This window comes from Fundulus heteroclitus, unplaced genomic scaffold, assembly GCF_011125445.2.
Source record: "Fundulus heteroclitus isolate FHET01 unplaced genomic scaffold, MU-UCD_Fhet_4.1 scaffold_39, whole genome shotgun sequence".
Classification (NCBI taxonomy): Eukaryota; Metazoa; Chordata; class Actinopteri; order Cyprinodontiformes; family Fundulidae; genus Fundulus; species Fundulus heteroclitus.
The window spans coordinates 1,370,988-1,393,318 of NW_023396803.1; the positions used below are offsets into that span (position 1 = coordinate 1,370,988).

The 22,331-nt window shown below is 42.6% G+C and overlaps 1 protein-coding gene across 2 annotated transcripts in view; it reads left to right on the forward strand.

Moving 5' to 3' along the window:
* The window catches only part of tdrd12 (tudor domain containing 12), a 277,622-nt gene that overhangs the window by 199,927 nt on the left and 55,364 nt on the right, over positions 1–22,331 (forward strand). For both annotated transcript variants that reach the window (XM_036130848.1, XM_036130849.1), the window contains one exon: positions 8,277–8,484. In XM_036130848.1, the coding sequence (XP_035986741.1) occupies positions 8,277–8,484 (208 nt within the window). The remainder of the gene's footprint in view (positions 1–8,276; positions 8,485–22,331) is intronic.

Consider the following 22,331-nt stretch of genomic DNA (forward strand, 5'->3'; position numbering starts at 1 on the left):
ATGTTTAAAAACCATGCTCTTAGACTTGGAAAAAGCAAGTAAAACCAAGGGTAACGCACAGCTCTTTTACAGCGAAACAGCGGAGGACACAGCAAGCTTGCCCTACCACGTACCACATGATATGACGTCTCGTGACGTCACGTTCTAATAATAGGTGGCTCGCGGTACGCCATTGGTAGGGAGTGGGAAGCAGATAGATGGTGCTGCTGTAGAAGGTCGTGAGGATGGGCGTGGGCAGGTGAACTCTCCTCATCCTCCGCAGTAAGTGCAGTAAGTGCTCCAAGTACAAAACGTTCACCGCTACTCAAACCCAGAAATTCGGACCCCTCAAGAACTAGGGGGCGCTATAACAAAGGACAATGCGTTTCGGCCTGTAACCACCAAACTACTGGTCCCACACTCAAAAACTTCATATCACTTTGTTTATTGGATGATTCTGCATCAAAAAGGGAATTGGCACACCTTTCGTTTCCTGGCTACAAAGGTTAAACATTTCTTGTTAAACTCCTCCTACATTTTTTGTGCAATCCGCTCAAAACTTTATATATAAGCGTGTCATGGACAAATTAAAAATTTTAACACGCCGGATTTTTGAATTTTTACTTTTTCGAAAAATAATGCTAAAATAAAAGATTGTTAGCTAGCTAGCTCTAAATGTAATTGCTGATTATTCTAAAACCATACCAGATTTTAACATGTCCTTCATAACCCATACTCCGAATAAGATTTTGCACACCTGTCCCGCGTTTGAGGATCGTCCATCACTAGGGGGCGCTGTGAAGTCAAGAAATCTACTACGCAAGAATGGCAGATTGGATTTTTACAAAACCTTCTTCATCCCCTTCTAGTCATAGCCCTGAACTAAAGTATTAAATATGGTAATGATTGAAACAAGTGGGCGGGGCCTATTTCCAAAAGTATGAAAAAATCTTGAAAACTATGAAAATTCAGCTAAATTTAATGTTTTGTTGTAATGAGGTAGATTTTTAGGATGTATTCCTTGAATAAGGTGCAACAATTCTCTCACTGCATGTATTGCAGTCTTTGAAAGTCACTCTCTGATTTTTTTAAAAGTTTGGAAAATTGAAAAATCAATGTATTTTCCACAAATATTGTTCAATGCAAATAAAAATTGCCTCTATTTGTAAAGCACATGCAGACTAAACATGGATTTCAGTTTGGTAAAAATCCAAGCAATTTTGACCTATTTACAAGACATTGAAATTTACATGTACAAGACTATAAAGTTTAATACTTTTTTTCTCTGAAACCGTTTTATGAATGACCATATTAAAAATCAAGTGGTTAGATAAAACACTCTTGGACATGCGTGAATATTTTTAGAATCTTAGAGCAAACCGTTAAATTTTAAATAATTTTCTTTTTATAATTTGACATAAAACCTTGTGTTAAGATGAGCATTTCAGAAAATACAGTCAGTGCGGTCAGAGGGCTTGGTGGCGCCAGTGCATGGCAGCCTCGCCTCTGTCAGTCTGCCCCATGGCAGCTGTAGCTACTAACATAGCTCACCACCGTCAGGGTGTGAATGTGTGTGTGAATGGGTGAATGACTGAACTGTAGTGTGAAGCGCTTTGGAGGTCGTCAAGACTAATTAAAGCGTTATACAAGTACAGGCCATTTACCATTTACCGTAATACCATCTATCTTTGGTAGAGGCGAAAAAATATTTTGGATCTGAAAACGGGTATTTATTTACACAATTGTTTACACATTGTGTAAACATTAGGGTGTCATGATTAGTGATTATTGGCCAGAGTTTAACATTTTATGGCACTAGGATGTTTTCATTCAAATTCTGAAAAGTGCTTGAAAAATAACAAAATAAAAATATTTTTTGTACAAGCGTGTTTTTTGTTGGGGTCATTTATTGCAAAATTGCATATTAAAATGCCCAAACAGGCTATTACACTTTCAGAAATAAAAGGATTAAATATTTTTCTCTTCATAGTAGGTACACCTGGTATGTCAATCTGTGAGGTGTGACATCATCACATCATACGCCATTACCATATAACATAGAAAGGATTCCTGGATAAGTGTGTGCTTCTGTGCTTTTTGTGTCTCTGCTCTGTCTTCTCTAACCCCCAGATGGTTGAGGTAGATGGCTGTTCACACTGAGCCTGAATCTGCAGGATGAATCTCATTCCCGTTAATGGAAGGTTTTCTTTCCACTGTCGCTTCATGCTTGCTCAGTATGAGGGATTGCTGCAATCCCATGGACAATGCAAACGACTCTCTCTGTGGCTCTATGCTCTTCTGTGAGGAGTGAATGCTTCTTGTCCAGACTTGATTTAATCTGCTTGGTTTCCTGAGATAGGAAATATTTTGACCAGTCTGTATGATTTGATTGAATTTGACTTTGTAAAAGTGCCTTGACATGACATGTGTTGTGAATTGGCACTATATTAACAAAATTGAATTCAATAAGCTCTGTGTCAAAGAAATATTTTAGCAGATGGTTGAAAAAAGTGAAGATATCTGTACTCCTCATTTTTTTCCTTAGGCTTGCCATGGATGCTTGTGGTGACAGCTGAAACCAAGGCTGTTTCTCAATATGTGCACTTATCTAAACTTGTGTACTCACATACTTGTTAAATACCATCAGCTGTAGCCCAAGTACTTGTTTAAATCCTAAGTACGTATCAAGGCACGTACACTCACAGTTTTCGGATGTGCTCGTGCTTCGCTCCGTTTTATTGAGGATACATTGTTGCAGCCTGCTGCAGACTTGGGCCAGCAAGGTATCCAATATTGTATGTTGACACCAGCAGCAGTAAATGGAGTAGGTAAGTGCCTAAATTCATTATTTGTATACCAATATTAATTTGTCACAGATTGTAGTTGTAGCTGTAGAAGGTAGACCTCAAAAGTTTCTCTATGCAGTTTATCAAGAATGTGCCAACTTTTAAATGTGATCCAATGTTTTCGGAGCAGCACAGCAGCGCTGACAACCGGTGGTGGCTACAGGCTCAGCAGGCAGTCGGAGTTTACTAACTGTAGCCTGATCTCTGCAAGTCACTGTCATTTTCTGCTACCTGTCGTGTTTTTAGGCTGCTGAGTCATTTGTAAAGCATTTTAGTAATGTGGTGGATAGCTTCAAGTACCATAACATTGAAATATGTAATACATATTTATTATTTTTATGTATAATATCTTAAATTAATATAGGTATTTAACAAACTGTTGCCAGATTTTTCTACAATATCAATTCATTTTGTCTTTCTCGTATAATGCTTCTTGGACTATAGACTGACTACAGTTTCCTTATGTTACTCAAGATAACCATTTAGCAGCATCAGAGAATGGTTCTTTAAAGAGCCTGATGTGTAACTGAAGACAAGGACACAACTATAAGATTTTAATTGAAATTATATTAAATATTAAATATCAACATAAGGGAAAAACATAAAAAATAAACAAAATTTAGAGGGCCATTGTAGACTCGTATTCCATTCTTAAATTCAGTTAATTCAATTACATTTTCAAAATTTCTCCCCAAAAAAGAAAAAATTGCAATCCATTTAACGGAATGGAGGAAAAGGGGGAAAAATATTGTCCAAGATCCACTTAATGGAAGCTGTTCAATAGAAGGAAAAATAAACGGTCTAAAAAAATGCAAGTCCCCCTCAAATTTATTATTTAGTTTTCTCTCACTCTGGAGAAAAATACCAGCAGGTTTCGTAAAAACCACAGAGGTAGTTCAGGGTATGAATTGGCTCAGTCCATGCAAAAAAAATCGGACCTAAAAGAAAAAAAGCGGAGTGGGGGGGAGTGAGAAACACAAATGACCATTTAATTTAGCCTCTATCCTCTAACCACAAATATTAGTGTTTACCAACTAAACATTCATGTTAATAACAAATTAAAGCAATTGAAATAAATGCATACTTAGTGATGCAACATACAATCAAGAAGATAATTGAATAATGAATCCAATCAATTGCATTTAAGTAGCCCAGTAACCTCAATTATATCTTACCAAATAAAAATCATTAAGTGCACCGAAGTTCGAGTCAGTACTTAACATATTAATGTACTTAACCAAATACTCATGCATAAACTAAGTTGAAAAATGTTGCACAACAATCATATGTATCTACATATGTATCTACATTAATTAACATCAGTGATTGAATACCACTAAAATAAAATAAACGGTTGCCACCAACCCACAAATAAACATATTTTTGCAACTGCAGAGATTATCCGAACTTGTGATTTGTTCGGTTGCCAACAGGTCCTTGCCACAGTGGAGGGAGAGAAAGAGGAAGTGACATGTTGTAACCCCATGACATAGGAAGCGACCTCAGAAGAAAGTTGGCCCAAAAAATAAAATACTTTCAGGAAACATGGGTTACACTCACAACGATTATGTACGCCTAATTTAGAAAAGTCTGCCCGTCCGTTATCTTCCGCCGAGAGACATAGTCCCTCCAGCGTGTCCTGGGTCTTCCCCTGGGCCTCCTCCCGGTGGGACGTGCCCGGAACACCTCACCATGGAGGCGTCTAGGAGGCATCCTAACCAGATGCTCGAGCCACCTCAACTGGCTCCTCTCAACGTGGAGGAGCAGCGGCCCTACTCTTAGTCCTCCCCGGATGACTGAGCTCCTCACCCTATCTCTAAGGGAGAGCCCAGACACACTATGGAGAAAACTCATTTCGGCCTCTTGTATCCAGGATCTCGTTCTTTGGGTCACGACCCAAAGCACGTGACCATAGATAAGGGTAGGAACGTAGATCGACCGGTAAATCGAGAGGTTCGCCTTTTGGCTCAGCTCTCTCTTCACCACAATGGATCGGTACAGCGCCCGCTACACAGCAGACAGCGCACCAATCCACATCTCGATTTCCCGCTCCATCTTCCCCTCATTCGTGAACAAGACCCCAAGATACTTGAACTCCTTGACTAGGGGCAGCACATCCTCCCCAACCCGGAGAAGGCACTCTACCTTTTTCCAGCTCAAGACCATGGTCTCGGATTTGGAGGCACTGATTCTTACCCCGTCGCTTCTCACTCTGCTGCGAACCGCTCTAGTGAGAGCTGTAGATCATGCCCTGATGAGGCCAATAGGACCACGTCATCCGCGACTAGCAGAGACGCAATCCTAAGGCCACCCAAAATGGATTCCCTCAACGCCTAGAAATTCTGTCCATAAGTTATGAACAGAATCGGTGACAAAGGGCAACCTTGGTGGAGTCCAACTCTTACCGGAAACGAGTCCGACTTACTGCCAGCTATGCGGACCAGACTCACAACATCCAGAGCCACAACATCCAGAGCCTTAAGGTACTCCCAGACCCAGAGTCCCCAGGCTCTGCTTCCGCAATGGAGGACCACCAACCACCAGGTAGTGGTCGGTGGAGAGCTCCGCCCCTCTCTTCACTTGAGTGTCCAAGACATGTGGCCGCAGGTCAGATGAAACGACAACAAAGTCGATCATTGAACTGCGGCCTAGGGGTGTCCTGGTGCCAAGAGCATATGTCGACACCCTTATGCTTGAACATGGTGTTCGTGATGGACAATCCATGACGAGCACAGAAGTCCAACAACAGAACACCACTCGAGTTCAGATCAGGTGGGCCATTCCTCCCAACCACGCCTCTCCAGGTCCCACTGTCATTGCCACATGAGCGTTGAAGTCCCCCAGCAAAACAAGGGAGTCCCCAGGAGGGGCACTCTCTAGTACCCCCTCCAAGGACTCCAAAAAGGTTGGGTAATCTGAACTGCTGTTTGGCGCATAAGCACAAACAGTCAGAACCCGTCCCCCCACACAAATGCGGAGGTAGGCCACCCTCTCGTTCACCGGGGTGAACCCCAACGTGCAGGCACCGAGATAAGGGGCAACAAGTATGCCCACTCCAGCTCGGTGCCTCTCACCAGGGGCAACTCCAGAGTAGAGGAATGTCCAACCCCTCTCAAGGAGACTGGTTCCAGAGCCATGCGTCGAGGTGAGCCCGGCTATCTCTAGTCGGAACCTCTCAACCTCGCGCACTAGCTCAGGCTCCTTCCCCACCAGAGAGGTGACATTCCACGTCCCAAGAGCTAGCTTCTGCAGCCGAGGATCGGAACGTGAAGGTCCCCGCCCTCTACTGCCACCCGTTGCACAACGCACCCGACCCCTTTGGCCCCTCCGGTAGGTGGTGAGCCCATCGGAAGGGGACCCATGTCACCTCTTCGGGCTGAGCCCGGCCGGGCTCCATGGGTAAAAGCCTGGCCACCAGGCACTCGCCAACGTACCCCACCTCCAGGCCTGGCTCTCAACAAACTCAATAAATCTTTAGATGTCTGGTGGTTTTGTTCAATCTTTTTCATTGTTGTAAATAGTTTTTTATCATGCATCAATGCTTTTAGCAATTTTTTTAAGATCATCCTACTTGGTGGCACATGTCATTAATTTTTTCAGTATGGTATTTTTAACGACTGTACAGTATTTTCATATATGTTGCAAATCTGCCCTTACTGTATGTATTATTATTGTTTTTATAAGTTTTACTTTTGTGTGCAGATGAATTTCCTAACTGAGGGAAAGGTTGTTTCTTTTCTACTCTATTTTCCATTTCCCATTGTTTTCTGTCGGCAGGTCTGCAGGAGGAAAAACCACTGTTCCAGGTTTGGATGCAGTTTACCAGCATCTCCCAGTGATCCTCTTCAGTGATCCTCTTGTTTAAGTTAATCTAATGATTTTAAACATGGTTGAGACAAAAAAGTAAAAACTAAAAACATTTTGTTTCTGTCTATGCTATAGATATCTGATGAGTACATTAAATGAAAAATAAGTATGTTACTGTGTTTAGTAGTCATGTTAAATGAATTATGCAATTGTAATGTAATAAGTCTGGCCAGATGCAAGTTGGTAAACAATAAAAGATGTAAATATTTATACACTTCATTTGAGGTCCAGTGTTTAGCATTTCCATAAGTTTCCATAGTCAATGATGATTGTGGCGCGTGGCCATCTGCTTGTGTTGGTCCACTGTGTTTTCTGAACTGTTCTTAATAGGCCAGCAAAATCCCCTGACCATAACCCTTTAGAAAATCTGTGGGGTATTGTGAAGAGGAAGGTGTGATATGCCAGACCTAACAATGCAGAAGAGCTGAAGGGCACTATCCGAGCATCCAAGATTCTCATAAAGCATTGTTTATGCTTTACGCATCCGAAAGGTCCGTGGGACCATATTACATAATTTTGCTTTCATGCCCGTCCGTTCTGCCAAAAGTTTTCACTACCCAAACCTAGGAAAATTTCTGACAGTCCCACGTGGAAAATTGTTCCCGATGAGCGAGTGCTCCTGGTAGAGTTTTGTAAATAAAAACATCTTTATGATTCTTCCCAAAAAGATCACCGTGATCAGCAAATTGTTAACAATTCCTCAACAAAATAACCATCACTCTTGGTAAGTGGCTTAAAGGTTGGAAATAGCTTATGTTTTTTACTTCTCTGTATAGCGGCGTGTAATATGCTTGGCGTAGGAGCAAAACGCTGCCCTCTAGAGTCTAGGAGAGTTGTGTTATATCAGAAGAAAAGCCGCACGTAGCAGAAATTCTGAAGACGTTATGTCTGCATGTATGTGCAATAAGCATAAAGCAACCTTAAAACCTGAGCAGTCACAGACTGATCAACTTCATGCCACGCCGCATTGCTGCAGTAATCATGGCAAAATGGACCCCAATTAAGTATTAAGTGCTGTACATGCTCATACTTTTCATATTCATACTTTTCAGTTGGCCAACATTTCTGGAAGTCATATATTGATCTTGTGTAATATTCTAATTTTCTGAGATACTGAATTTGGGTTTTTCATTATTTGTCAGTTATAATCATCAAAATTAACAGAAATAAACACTTTAAATATATCGGTCTGTGTTGTGTGTGGATGAACTTGACTGACCTACACAAGAGTTCTGGCCTCCATTCATCCACCTTTGGGATGAATTATGGTGGAGATAGAGAGCCAGGCATTCTCGTCCAACATCAGTGTCAGACTTCACAAATGCACTTATTGATAGATAGAAATAGAAAACTTCGACAAACACTGTCCAAAACCTTGTGGACAACCTTCCTAGAGTTGAAGCTGTATAGCTCCAAAGGTTGGAACAACTTCATATTAAAACCTATGGATTAAGAATGGATTTCACTGAAATTTGTGAGTCAAGGCAGGCGAGCAAATACTTTTGGCAAAGTAGTGTATATTTGTATGTGTTCGCAAATGTGCGAACATACACACATGTAATGTTGCTGTTTGCTTCCTGGCAGGGTGAAGATTCTATCGATACCTAACCGTGGTGAGGGCCTTTTTTACAATGTCTTGGTTCAGTTCATTGATGTTGGAATGGAGGGTGACGTCAAGTCCCATCAGCTCCTTGAACTACCTGAACAGTTTCATTCCCTGCCTAACCAAGCCATTGAGATGGTGATCTGCCGGGTAAAGCCAGTTGATGCTGAGATTGAGTGGCATCCAAAGGTCTGCACACAACTGCACATTGCTTTAATGCCTAATCACAACACTGGTTTACTAATCTTGAACTGTTATGTCTTTTTTTCTACTTTTATATATTGTGTAGTGCATTTATTTAATAGTATAGGGTATCTTTTCATGTGAAAGTGCAGGTAAATAATAAAAACAGTGGTGTCATTTTGGCCAATTCATACCACTGGTTAGTCAATCCTTGTTTAATAGTGAAGCCTGTGTGACCTACTTTTCTCCATTTCTGCCTGCCGATAAGCATACCTCAGGAAACAGCCAGATTACAAATTTTTGTAACAGTAATGACTGTTGATAGGAACTCATTCAAAGGGTGGCACAAATAGGCAGTGGATAGAGAAAATGCCAACTAGAGTCAAAACAGCAGGAGGAGAAAACAACTGACGATATCAAGGAATCAATCATCTTTATTGTCATTATGTAACCATAATGAAATTTTGGTTAGACACCGGCTTAGAAGTCACATTTTATACAGACAAATCAAAGACATAAATGTTAAAGTTGACACAGCTGTAGTAAAAAATAATCATTTCTAAGTGGAATTCAACTGTGAAATTTAAGCAAGAATCTTTGGACACATGAAAAATTTTGAGATCATGCATTTATTGTTTCTGGTCTTTTCAAGCACACAGTGGAGGCAAACGTCTTGGAGTACAAATGGTTTATTTTTATTTAGTTGAAACATTTGAAATTGGTAAACTCTAGCCTTAATTATTAGTAAACAAAGGTTAAACTGAACTGTCTATTTTAGGCTCTAACAGTCACAGAAACTCCAGTTAAAGTATGATAAAGGGTTATAAAAACACAAGAAGGATGTCCACATATAAAATGTAGTACTAAAATGAAGTTGTCGTAGTGAAAATAGAACTTTTAAATTATAGATTTTGTTTACCTTCATTTTAAAACATTCATGGACTCAAATCTTTAATAATTTTGTTGCTAACATTCCCAAGTAATTAATTTCCAGAGTATCAATTGTGGGTGTGAAAGCAAAGAAAGGTTATGGGATGTTCAAGTTCAATTCATTTTTTTCTATAATGTCAAGTCACAACACATGAGATCTTCAATTCAGTCAAATCACATACACATATTGATAAAAAAGTTCTTTCTAAGAGAAACCCAGGAGATTGGATCAAGTCAATAACTTGGAGCATTCACTCCTCCTGAAAGAGGACATAGTCATAGTGGACACTTGCCTCTAATGCGTTGTTGACTTTGCAGCAATTTTTCATACCATGCATGTAGTGGCAGTGAAACTCCCCTATAACAGAAAGAAACCTCCTGCAGAACCAAGCTCAGTGTGAGCAACCGACTGAAAAAAACAACTGGGAGTTCAAGCCGATAGAGCATAGACACCCAAAGAGAACACAGAAGCACTGATCCAGGAAAACTTTTTATGTAAGAGGGTAATAGCAGAGTACATTGTTGCAAACTGAGTTCCAAATTTACAGTAAAATCTGGCCGTGGGGTTGAATGTCTGTGGGGATGAATGTCTGTGAATTCCGACATTGATTTATATGCTTTCTCTTCATTTTAATGTTTTTATGGTAAGGATGGTTTGTTTGTATACCACATTTCAGTAACAAGACAATTTAAAGTACTGTACTTCAACACAACACAAGAAAATAAAAAATTGCAGAACAATAGTAGCAGCAGGTATAAAACTTAAGACATGTTAGACTACAGTCTTCAATATCAATATTCAAAGGTAATTCTAAACATAGGTTTTTTTTAACCTTGTTTTAAAGGAACTCAAAGTTTCAGCCCTTTTCCAGTCTACTGTGACTTGATGGGTTGAGTAGTTGTCTGGCAATCAGAAGGTTGTGGGTTTGATACCAGCTGCAACTTGTCAATGTGCCACTGGGCAAGGCACTTAACCCAAAGTTGCCTACCAAGTTGGTCTCGGTGTATAAATTTGTGCGCGTTAGTGAGAGCAACTGGGTGAATGTGGCTATAGTGTACAGTGATTTGGGTGGTCAGCATGACTGGAAAAGCACTATAAGTTCAGTCCATTTACCATTTGTTCCAGATACATGGAGCATGAAAACTAAATGCAGCTTCTTCTGTGTTTGGGTGTGTTCTTGTTCTGGGTATATAGAGTAGATTTGAGCTAGAAGACCTGAATGGTCTGGGAGGTTTATACACAAACACTCTGTGATGTTTTTTGGTGCTAAGCACCAAATGGCTTGGCCATTCACTGATTTATAGACTGATATGTATATTTTAAAGGCTATTATCTGAGATACAGGGAGCCAGTATAAGGACTTAAGAACTGGAGTGATGTGCTCTACTTTTTTAGTTTTAGTGATGACGCGGGCAGCAGCGTTCTGGATCAACTGCAGCTTTCTTATCGACTCTTTTGGCAGACCTGTGAAATGCTGTTGTAGTAATCAATTCGACTCAAGATAAATGCATGGATTAGTTTTTCAAGATCCTGGTGAGACAGTTCTTTAATTCTGCAAATGTTCTTCAGGTGATTGATGGTTGACTTGTTTTTTGATGCCTTTGGAGGTTTTAGACCACAACATGCTCTTCCAGGAAGCCAGCTACCCTGCTATCTCTAATGGGCACCACTGTTCTCCAAAAACGTACGTGGAGAGGAAGACACCATTAGCTACGCCACCAAAGTCTGCGGGGCTAGAGACAGGTGGCAAAACCCGAGAGCCAACCACAAACTGTAACCAACACCAGTTTCTCCCTGCCCACCGCTGCCCCCTTCCCTCACCCCAACACCAAGGAAAGAAAAATCATATTAAACCTACTCCAACTAACATTCAAACAACTACCACACCCAGGCTGGGATCTCCCTACCTTCAATCCCCCACTAGCAGAATGCCCCCCCCGAAGGGTGGAGCATCTGCCATGAGATATTAATATCCATACACTCCTCCAGCTTGCCAGGGCCCAAGACCCGCTAGCACACCAGAGTCCCTGAGTAGGGCACAGATGTGCACAGACCCAAACCCCAACTCCACAGGACTCAAGCCCGGCACTCATGGACCCAACCTAGACCCACCCAGGAGCAGCACGACTACCAGATCAGTAATTTGCATCTTTCGGTACAGACCCTCACCCCCACAAGCATCACAAGTAGCCGCCTTGAGGCCCCCAAAGCCTCTCCACAATGCTGGCAATAGACTCCAGTGCCAGACACACCAGGCATCTCACTCTGGGCACCCCCCAAATAAGCCACCACGCCTCACAGGACACATTCGACAGCCCCCCGCTCCCTCTAACTGATGGAGCTGATCAAAGTAGCCCAGAGAGATCGATCTTTTGCGGATACAAATGCTGTCTCAAGACTAATATAAGTCAACAAAAGATCTCTAAACTGATTAATACTTGGTTTTCCAATTAACAAGGATAGTTTGCTTATAGATACTTAGGGCAGTAAAAGCTATGCAAACTTATTTTTTTCCCCAAAGGGCTATCATCCAAGTTAAACAAGCAAACTGAGGGGGAAGGTGGAAATTTAAATTTCAGACACTTAGACAAGTCTTCACATATCTGGCCCCAGAATCTCTAAACAGGTTTATATAGTGCATTGGGATTATTGACTGTGCACTGTGAACAGATATTAGATTATGCATAACCCATTCTGAATAATATTTGACCTGTATAGTGTGCTCTATGAAGGATTTTGTATTGGGTTACTTGTAATATCGGGTTTTGAGTTATTTTGAAAGCTCTTAAACATATCTGAGACCAGGGGTTTGATCAAGTCTGACTGATAAAGATAAAGAATAATCTGAAACTTTTGAGAAAGAGTCTAGTAATCTAATTACCTAAGAGAAAGAGTTGTTTGAGTGCTGGAGATAAAGTAATACATTATCTGCATAAGACTTAATTTTATATATTCATGCATTTTATACCCTTAATATCATTGGTCTATTTATTCATTTAGACCAAAGTTGAAGTCCCATCCCAACAACAGAGAGCAATCCAGGTGTTTGAAAGTGCAGAGAATAGTTTGTGAAAGAATGGGGGGTTATCAACATTCGGGCCATATATACTGACAATACATAGCTTTTGATTATAAATAGATATTATTATTATTATTGTTATTATTATTATTATATCTTTTGTATATATATAATTTTGTCTGATATTGTAATGAACTTTAGACAGAAGACCCAAATTTTCAGCCAGAAACGCAGAAGTAGAATTTAAACTGTTTATTCTAAACTCAGGACTTCAGGAGAGCATCCGCCGAGGGCCAGGGATAACTATGAATGGAGACGTAGGTTAGTGGCTTGAAGGAGTTCAATAAAGAAATACATTAAACTAGCAAAAGCCACTAACCTTTTTAGAGTCCTTCCTTCAACGGGCAGCTTTAACAGAGCGGACTGCTCCTTTAACAGATGTTGGGTTGCCAACAGTAGGGTGACTCGGCACACAGAGGCAGGCTTGAGGTCCTGGAAGCCAGTGTTATGCCATAAGCTGGTTGAATATGCTTATTATTATTATTAATTATAATTTGGTATTATAATTTAAATAATAAATCATTCAACTCAAAATTCCGCTATAACAAATATAGTTCAAATGGTGGTGATGTTAGCTATAAGCTTGTAAGTATTTATACCACTAATGCATTAGTTAATTTGCTGTTATGAACTCATTTATGCTGGAATAAATGATCAGGTCGGACTGTTAACCGACGAGGTTTATCCAGCAGGCTGTGAGAACCCCAATGTAACTGCAATTAGAGTTTAAATCCTTATTCCTTATCACCATCCAATGATATTGTCTCTGTATTAATATCAGATGTTAACTCCAAAGGAGGTTAGCTCTGAATTCTGAATACCCAGGCAACTGTGAATTGGACTGAACACAAAACAATGTCTATTCCGCAGTCGTTGGTTTTATTGAACCAAAAGCAATTCCCTGTTACAGTAATTCTCTGATTCAACAACTTTGGAATTCTTACTCATTACTAAACTAAAACATGCAAAATGCCACAGCTTCCGACATGGACCTTGACCCAGGAGACCTGCGACAACCAGACCTGCTCCAGATTCTGCTAAATGAGGCCCAATGAGGTCAAAAAGCCACATAGCAGGTCAGAAACCAGGGTGTGGTTTTGGACTCAGAGCTGAAATTTACCAGCAACCTGTTAGTCTGTCACTAAATCTCCAAAAACAACCAAACCAGGAAGGGTTTCCTGTTAGACTGTTAGACAGCTGGGAAGATGGCGCCTGTGTTTGGCTTGGCCGTTGCTGCGTTAGACCTGTCTCACTTTTTAGTGTTTTTATTAGTATATTTTTTTACCATATCAGCCCTAACGTCTAACAATTATGTCTCTGCTGCTCGGACATACGACCGGCGCCTGTTGTTGGATATCAGAGAGTCTATGGAAGGACTCTTTGATAGCTGGGAAAGCTACAAACAAACTTTTCCACCCCCGCTCGTGTGTCCTCCCTCCTCACCCGAGTACCGGCTTCTGTTTACGTCCAGATGTACTGGATACCGGAAAAAGAGACTGAAGAAAAGGGGCTGTAGAGCTGGCGTCCAGGTCAAGATACGACGATCCTCTTGGAGGGATGCGCTCTGGCCTCAGTGTGGACGGCAAAGCCGGTGGTTGCGGCTGGTTTCCTTACAGGATGCGGGAGGGGACGCTCCCCAGCTGCGGTGTACCGGGGCGTCACTGTCTCTTGGAGGAGCGCGTCGTCTGTCCTGGCGGCATTCAGGTGGAAGCGCGGACTTTCCACCGCCAATGTTTGCTGTGCTGTGTAGCCAGCGATTGACTGCACGACCAAGGTGGAGATCACGTGACCGAGCTACCTGTTTACGGTCAGTTCCGTCAGCTGTTGTGGATGCTGGCCTCCCGTCATCGCTCCGGTTTGCCTTACTCAACGCTCGTTCCATCTCTAACAAATCATTTATTCTTAACGAGCTTTTTACCAGCGAAAACTTGGATTTTATGTTCTTAACCGAAACGTGGCAAAGGGAAAATGAGTTTGTCCATTTGAATGAGCTCTGTCCCATCGGCTGCTCTGTTACTGGGACGCCCCGCTTAGCGCGCCGCGGTGGAGGGCTTGCTGCTGTGCATCGAAACATGTTCATATGCAGACCTATAAACTCTGAAAGTTTTCCCTCTTTTGAGTCCCAGTTACTTAAAATTGGTGCTTTTTATACATTTTACTGTGTCTTAATTTATCGTCCTCCTGGCCCGGCTGGCGTCTTCCTCACTGACTTTACAGACTTTTTATCATCCATCATCAAACTGGAGAAGGTCTTAATTATTGGGGACTTCAACTTGCATATTGATGACACAACAAGTAACACAGCTGCGGTTCTCCTGTCTATCACAGACTCTTTTAATTTTATTCAGCATGTTTCTGGACCCACACACATAAAGGGTCACACTTTAGATCTTGTTTTTTCACTTGGTCTTGATGTAGTGAATACTCGTGTAGAAGATGTTCATGTGAGCGATCACTGTTGTGTGTTATTTGACATTAACTTTCTTCTTGATCCTCCGCCCCTGGGAATTAGGGCACAGAGGCGCATCATTACTCATGATGCTGGGGAGAAGTTCTCTGCTTTGTTTGATGCATGCTCCCTGATGGGATGCAGTGATGCAGATGCTCTTATTCAGTCTTTTAATAACCACTGCCTAACCATTTTAGATAAAGTGGCACCAGTGAAATCAAACATTGTTTCCCGTAAAAAACCATGTCCTTGGGTTGATGAAACTGTACAGTGTTTTAGGAGAAACTGTAGAAAAGTTGAACGTTTGTGGAAGTCCTCTAAACTTGAGGTTCATAGGCTGCAGCTGAGGGAACAAATAGCTACCCTAAATGAGATGCTAAGAAATGCGAGAACTCATTTCTTTTCTCAGCTTATATCCTCTAAGAAGCAAAACCTTAAAATCTTGTTTGAGACTATAAATGCAATAGTCTCTCCTCCTGCCCCCGAACCATTAGTGTCCTCAAAATCAGACTGTAATGAATTCCTTCACTTCTTTGTAAGTAAGACCAGAGATGTTAGGGCAAACATCTCTCCTTCACTTACTCAGAACTCTGCATGTGATTTGTCGTCAGTTCATTCTTGGTCACACTTTAAACCGGTGACTTTACAGGACATTACCTCTCTTCTACATAAACTAAAACCTTCATCCTGTCCTATGGATGTCCTCCCAACTGTGCTATTTATGCAAGTATTTGATTCTATTGGCCCCTGTATTGTGGATATGCTAAATACCTCACTTTTAACTGGTGTCGTTCCTACCTTTTTTAAACATGCTGTTGTTAAACCTGTACTGAAAAAGCCCAGTTTGGACCCATTACAACCTAAGAGCTTCTGGCCAATATCCAAACTTCCATTTATTTCAAAAATTTTAGAAAAGGTTGTAGCTGAACAACTCACTACTTTCCTAGAGAACCATGGGCTGTTTGACAACTATCAGTCCGGTTTCCGTAAAAAACATTCCACAGAAACTGCATTGCTGAAAGTCTCGAGTGACATTCTGATGTCAGCTGACTCTAAGAAATATACAGTTCTGGTTCTCCTGGACCTTTCATCAGCTTTTGACACTGTTGACCATACAATAATGATAAATAGACTCCATGATTCGGTTGGGATGTCAGGTTCAGTTTTAAAATGGTTTTCATCTTACCTTTCTGGTAGAAGTTTTAGTGTTTACGTAAACCAAATCATGTCGGAAACAACGCAGTTGTCGTGTGGGGTACCTCAGGGTTCTGTCTTGGGACCCATCTTGTTCCTTTTATACATACTTCCACTAGGTCAGATAATCAGTAAATTCAGTGACATATCCTACCATCTGTATGCTGATGATATTCAACTTTATTGCTCATTTAAGGACACTGAATTTCATAAATTGTCTTCCTTAACTAACTGTCTGGCTAGTATTAAACAGTGGTTAAGTGACAACTTCTTGCTTCTAAATTCAGAGAAAACAGAAACACTAATTATCGCACCTGAATGTAAAATCCATCAGATAAAGCAATATATTGCCGACTTAGGCTCGTCTGTTCAGCCGAGCCTCAGGAGCTTAGGTGTTGTGTTCGATACAGCAATGTCCTTGGAGAACCATTCCAAACAACTAGTTAGAAACTGTTATTTCCAACTAAGAAATATCTCCAAATTAAGACCATTGGTTTCAAAGGGTGAGTTGGAAATGATTATTCATGCTTTTATCTCCTCACGGTTGGACTATTGCAACAGTCTTTTTACATGCTTGAGCAAGAAGGAGCTAAACCGTCTTCAGGTTGTCCAGAACTCTGCTGCAAGGCTTTTAACTCACATAAACAAAAGAGATCACATTACCCCAGTATTAGCAGCTTTGCACTGGTTACCGGTCCAGTATAGAATCCAGTTCAAAATTATTGTCCTTACTTTTAAAGCCCTGCATGGTCTAGCTTCTCCCTACATTTCTGAGCTGATACAGCTCCATACTCCGACCCATAGTCTGAGGTCACTGGGCCAATTATTGTTAGTGGTCCCACGCACTTATTTTAAAACTAGAGGGGACCGCTCATTCCAGGCAGTGGCTCCGAGGCTGTGGAATGTTTTGCCTCTCTCTTTACGCTGCATGAATTCTGTTGCTTCTTTTAAAAAGCAACTAAAGACGCTGCTATTCAAGCAGGCTTTTAATTAGACGTGTGGGTTTTATGGTTTCGTTTGTATGTTGTTTTTTTTTTTTTTTTTTTTTTTTTTCTTTCCATTTTGTTTTAAAATGCTGTTTAGTATTGCTGTATACTGTTTTTTTGTATTTGTATTTTACTGTGAAGCACTTTGTGATTTTTATCTGAGAAAAGTGCTATATAAATAAATTTTACTTACTATATATGTGGAAATAAAGAACAAAACAAAAATAAACAATGGATTAAAATGAGCAGTTAGCAGATCTTAACTTAACTCACAGTTGTTTAACACCGCCCTCGAAACATCGGCATTTGACGTATCAGCATTGACAGACAGAACAGCTTCGGGAATCTCACTGGACGCTTTGATGTCTTACCAAAAGCTAGTTCAGCTAAGCTCCCTACAGTTAAGATACACGTCACCCTCCCAAGATGGCTGCTACGATGACGTATGAGGGGAGGTCCTAATGACGTAACCACGCTTACGCTGATGGGATAATGCCTCGCTTCGAGAGGGCGCAGCTAACAGGGAGTTTAAAGCAAAGCCCGCGACTTGAGCTCGGACAAAGAGATTAAACTGATAAGAAGAAGCGAAAAGAGAGAGGGGGGGAAACAGGGAAGAAGATGAAAGAAATGAAGCAGTAACCCACGGCGGGGTTCTTGATGGATCACAAATCAACACAGCAAAATCAATTGTAAAATGCATGCACATACAAAGAAAATGTTCAGCAAAATAATTCCAACTTCGTCGTGGAATAAAAGCATTAACCAACACCTACAAAGTTCTAACGCCTGCCCGGGCACTTCTAAACACCCTGTTGGTAAGACAGAAATAAAAGGGGAGACCCCGTTACTTTGAGGTGCCTCGGGGCTGGTCCGGAGCGCTCCGAGTAGTGGCTTTCTGGACGCGCCTTGACGAGCGCAGTTGTCCGCAGGCTGCAGCGGGACGGGGAAGAAGCTCCTTCGTTTCTCCCTCCGGGTTCACAGTCGCTTTGTTGGCCAGACAAAGCGGGGTCCTCTTCGATCACTGGGAGATACGGCGTCTCTCAGTCTTTTGATCAGAAGGAATTTAAAAGTACTTATTTTAGTCGACCTCCTGTTATACAAAGCAGGGAATAACCGTTGCGTCGAAAAATCTCGGTCCAGCGAGCAATCGAACACGTGGCGTGGGATTACCCCAACGGAAACAGCTGTGTGTGTCTTCTCGGGTTGGCTAAAAGCCAGGGAAGAAGGAAGATTGTCGTGTGTGATCGGCTTTTATAGCCATCACCATAGCAACCTTATCTTGATCGGCGGCCATTTTGCCATGTTGCGTGATGGGAGTTGGTGGCCATTTTGACCACATGAGTTGGTGGCCATTTTGACCACATTGCATCATGGGTAACGCAGTCCGTTACGTCCCGAATTGATGCAGTTTTCTGTCACGTCTGAACTGGCACAACATACCCCTCTTTAGCTTTGAAGAGTGGGATGCTGGTCACAGTCTTTAAAGCTACAACCAAGTCCATTCTGGCATGACGAAAATCCGTTGTGCATGAGTGGAACAACCTAATAGTCTTCCTAGTAGTCCATGGGGATTCATGCAGTTCAGTTCATCATCCAAGAGGAGGAAAAACAAAGCATTCATTGTGCCTGGGTCAGTGACCTAGCCTGGGCAGGACTAAGCTATAGCTAGTCATTTGTATTGGCTAATAAGGCAACAATAAAGTAATAAAAAAAAAGAAATGCAAACTTCACAATCACCATTGTCAATACATTCATTGGTCATCAGGTTTGAACTTTGAACCAAAGAAAGGAGAGAGGGAAAAAGGGAAAGGAAAGAGACAGCGGTTCGTAGTCTAATCAGCTTATGACCTTCAAGGAGCTGGTGCTACGAACCTGGGAGCGACAAAGGTGAGGGTTTGCAACTGTTTGATCTGCTTGTATGCTGCATACGCCATCGCAGTAGTGATGGCCCATCCAAATACAAGGAGAACCACAATAATGGTCATAATGTGAATGTCGGTCGACTCTGTAGCTCCGGGGAAGCGAAGCAGAGGGACCGAGCTCAACTCTGATGAAGTGAGACTGAATTTAATCAGCTGGGTGCCTGCAAGCAAAAGCTGTCTTTCAATGCCGACATCAATGCTGAAATTGTATCCCTTAAAGACATCTATTATTTCAATCTCTGAGTCATATTTGTCAACGTCAAGGTGATGCAGAACCACGTTTCCAATGTGGACTACAGCACCTTGAGGTGGGGAACAGAAAATGGTTTGGTTGGGCAGTTTTAGTCTAGTAACTGTGTCATGCTGCTCGTAGGATAACAGGGCTTCTGCCTCTGGGGTGCTAACGAGCCAGCGGTTGCCTGCCGCTCAATTTTGGTTTCCACACCTGCATCTTTAAGGGTCATTCTAGCCTGACAGTTTTGTTCAGGAGATTCATTCCTTAGACCACACAGGTAATGGGTAACGTCTCTGATAAATGGGTTGCTTGGGCATACCCAGTGGATGTCCTTGGTTTTGGTACACAAATCCAAATTAGGGACTAAATAAAGTTTGGGGTCAGCATCATGATAGGCCAATATTGAGGGAGTTTGTAGGTGTACGTGGGTCTCACCTTGCCAAAAACCGACATTCAATACTGATTTAAGCCTATACACATTAGCTCTTTCAATGATGGGAAGGTTTAGCATAAATCCTATCTCCAAGTTGTCAGGATTTACAAATATCGGAATTGCACTACCTAGGCTGTACGTCAGGTGTATTTGTGGTGGTTGCAGTGTTTCACTAGAGGCAGATTTGAGAACCTTTTCGACCAAATCTACTGGTACCAGGTACGGAGGAGTCCGTCCTTCAGCAAGGCTATTTATGGATGAGCTAACCTCTCAAGTGAGGTCCTGCATTAAATCTTTAACAACCTGAGTATACATCATGTCATTCTTTACCACTTCTGTGAGCGTTTCCAAAGCAATGCATGGTGTTATGGCTGAGTGTGAAATTATAGACGTGAAGTTATGTATGGACACTTGCTTTATTAGTGCATGTTTAAAGTGTCCTGATTGAACATGCACTTGTCCTATTTAATGCTATGCATTGTTCTCTTCGCTGGGGGCGGAGTTAGGCTCCGTTCCCTGTGAGGAGAGTTTAGTGGACGGTTTAGTTTGGTTCGCTTGAACCCATGTGTACTCTGGACTTTGCACGCGGGCTTCTAGGTTCTTTCGAGGCCACTGGAAAGTCGTTCGGAGACAGTCTTTTAAGTCAGCGACGCACTGGTGTGCCGTGTAGACGGTTGTCACACTGACGTCTTCGGGCAGGTAGATGAGATTCAGGGGAAGTGTCCTTTGTTTTCCTGTCATCATCTGGAAAAGTGTCACCCCTGTGGAGCATGGTGAGGTAGAGCGGATTAGCATTAGGACCAGGGGAAGCTTTGTATCCCAGTTCCTGCCATGGCTGCTGGCATGTTCCTTTGACATGCTGACCACGGTGCAGTTCATTCGCTCCACCTGTCCGGATGACTGTGGGCGGTAGGGGATGTGGAATTTAACTTCCACGCCCAACATGTCAGAAAGCACGGTCAGAATGTTTGACGTGAAATGCGTTCCTCTGTCCGAGTCGATGGACAGGGGAAGGCCCCACCGGCTGAAAACGTGACTTAGCAGCAGGGCTGCTGTGGTGACAGCGGGGTCATTCGGTGCCGGCAAACATTCGACCCATTCTGTGAAACTGCCTGTTATTGTCAAAAGATATTTGTTATCTCTTAACGATTCGGGGACTGGACCGATCCAGTCAGTCTGCAAATGTGACCACGGAAATATAACCCCCCTTTGCTGAAGCAGGGCTCGGTCTAGTGGCCGTGTGGGTTGTAACTGGCTGCAGGTTAAGCAGCCTTGTACATACTCCTGGGTGTCCTGGGCCGTTAAGGGCCGGGACGCCACCTGTTGGAGAGTTTTCAGATTAGCTTTGCAGCTTCTGTGTTCTCCTACTGGTGAGTCATGGATGTGTGTCAGTGTGATCCCAAGTTTGTTTGAATCTTTGGGCCGAATGGGCTGAAACTCATAAAACAGCTCCTTAAGTGCTGTTTCCTCCGTTTCAGTGGTCAGTGCATCAGCTTTTCCCAGCTGTTGCATACTTTCTGTTTCGAAGCCAGGGCAGGGCTCAGTGGGTGAGTCCCGGTTCTCTGGTTGATTTGGTGCTGGTTCTGTTGGGTCGGTTGCTGTCGCATACACCAACAGGTTTCCTTCAGCTTCAAGCGTTGCACCACAAATGGATCCAGCAGGCAGAGCTTCATGTCGCCTGATTTGGATCATGTTGGAAGGAAAAGTAAACACAGTGTCTGGAGAGTCCTGTCTGCCGGTCAAGGATAAGGGCAGGCCTCCGATGACGGGAATGCTCAGCTCAAAGTCGTGGAAAGAGCTTTCGATGAGCACCCCGAGAGGTTTCTTCGCCACCACTTGGATCGGCATGTGGGTTGGATTCTCCACTAACAGGTAAGCTGAGCGATTGTTCAGCTCAAGCAGGGGTGTGCCCCGGATGACCAGGTTGGATTCCTGGAAATAAGAAAGGGGTTGAAAGAAAACCTGCGTGCTCTGCATTTGTTGTCCTTTCAGGAAGGCTAATCTGATAAGTACACCTGCAGTCTGTGGTGGTATTAGCATGTTTGTCTTGCTAGCCACCTGGCAAGCCTGTGGGATGGTTTGCCCTGATCGCATGGCTTCAGGGGTGCCCAGAAAGGAACTTGGGGTCACGTGAGCTTGGGCCCACAAGACCTGGTTACAAGTGTCCAGCTGTGCACCCAGCCGTACCAGAAAATCAGCACCAACAAACACTGGAGGATGCAAATTCTCCACAATGCTGAGAGGATGAGAGAGCTGTCTTGTGCCAATCTGTGCATAAAGTATGCACACCCCCGTTGCTTTCAGAAGCCGGCGAGGCCAGTCTGCTGAGAGCAAGTAGTGGCTGTGTTTTGTTTCAGCCAGATGGGGCTTTTCACGGCACAGAGAGTTGTACAGATCTCTGCTGATCGCAGACTTCTCTGACCAAAGAGCCAGCAACACGTCTGGCATGAATGTGCTTTCCAGGTGCACACCTTCGGCCATTCTGGGGTTATAGGGTTCAACTCCAGAGTGTTTAAGTGAGCAGAGGAAAGATGTGTGGCTGCTGAGAGAAGTTCTCTGATCGCTGAGAAGCGGTGGTGTGTCAGAGGATTTGGAAATCGGCTCTGTTGAAGGCAGAAATGGTG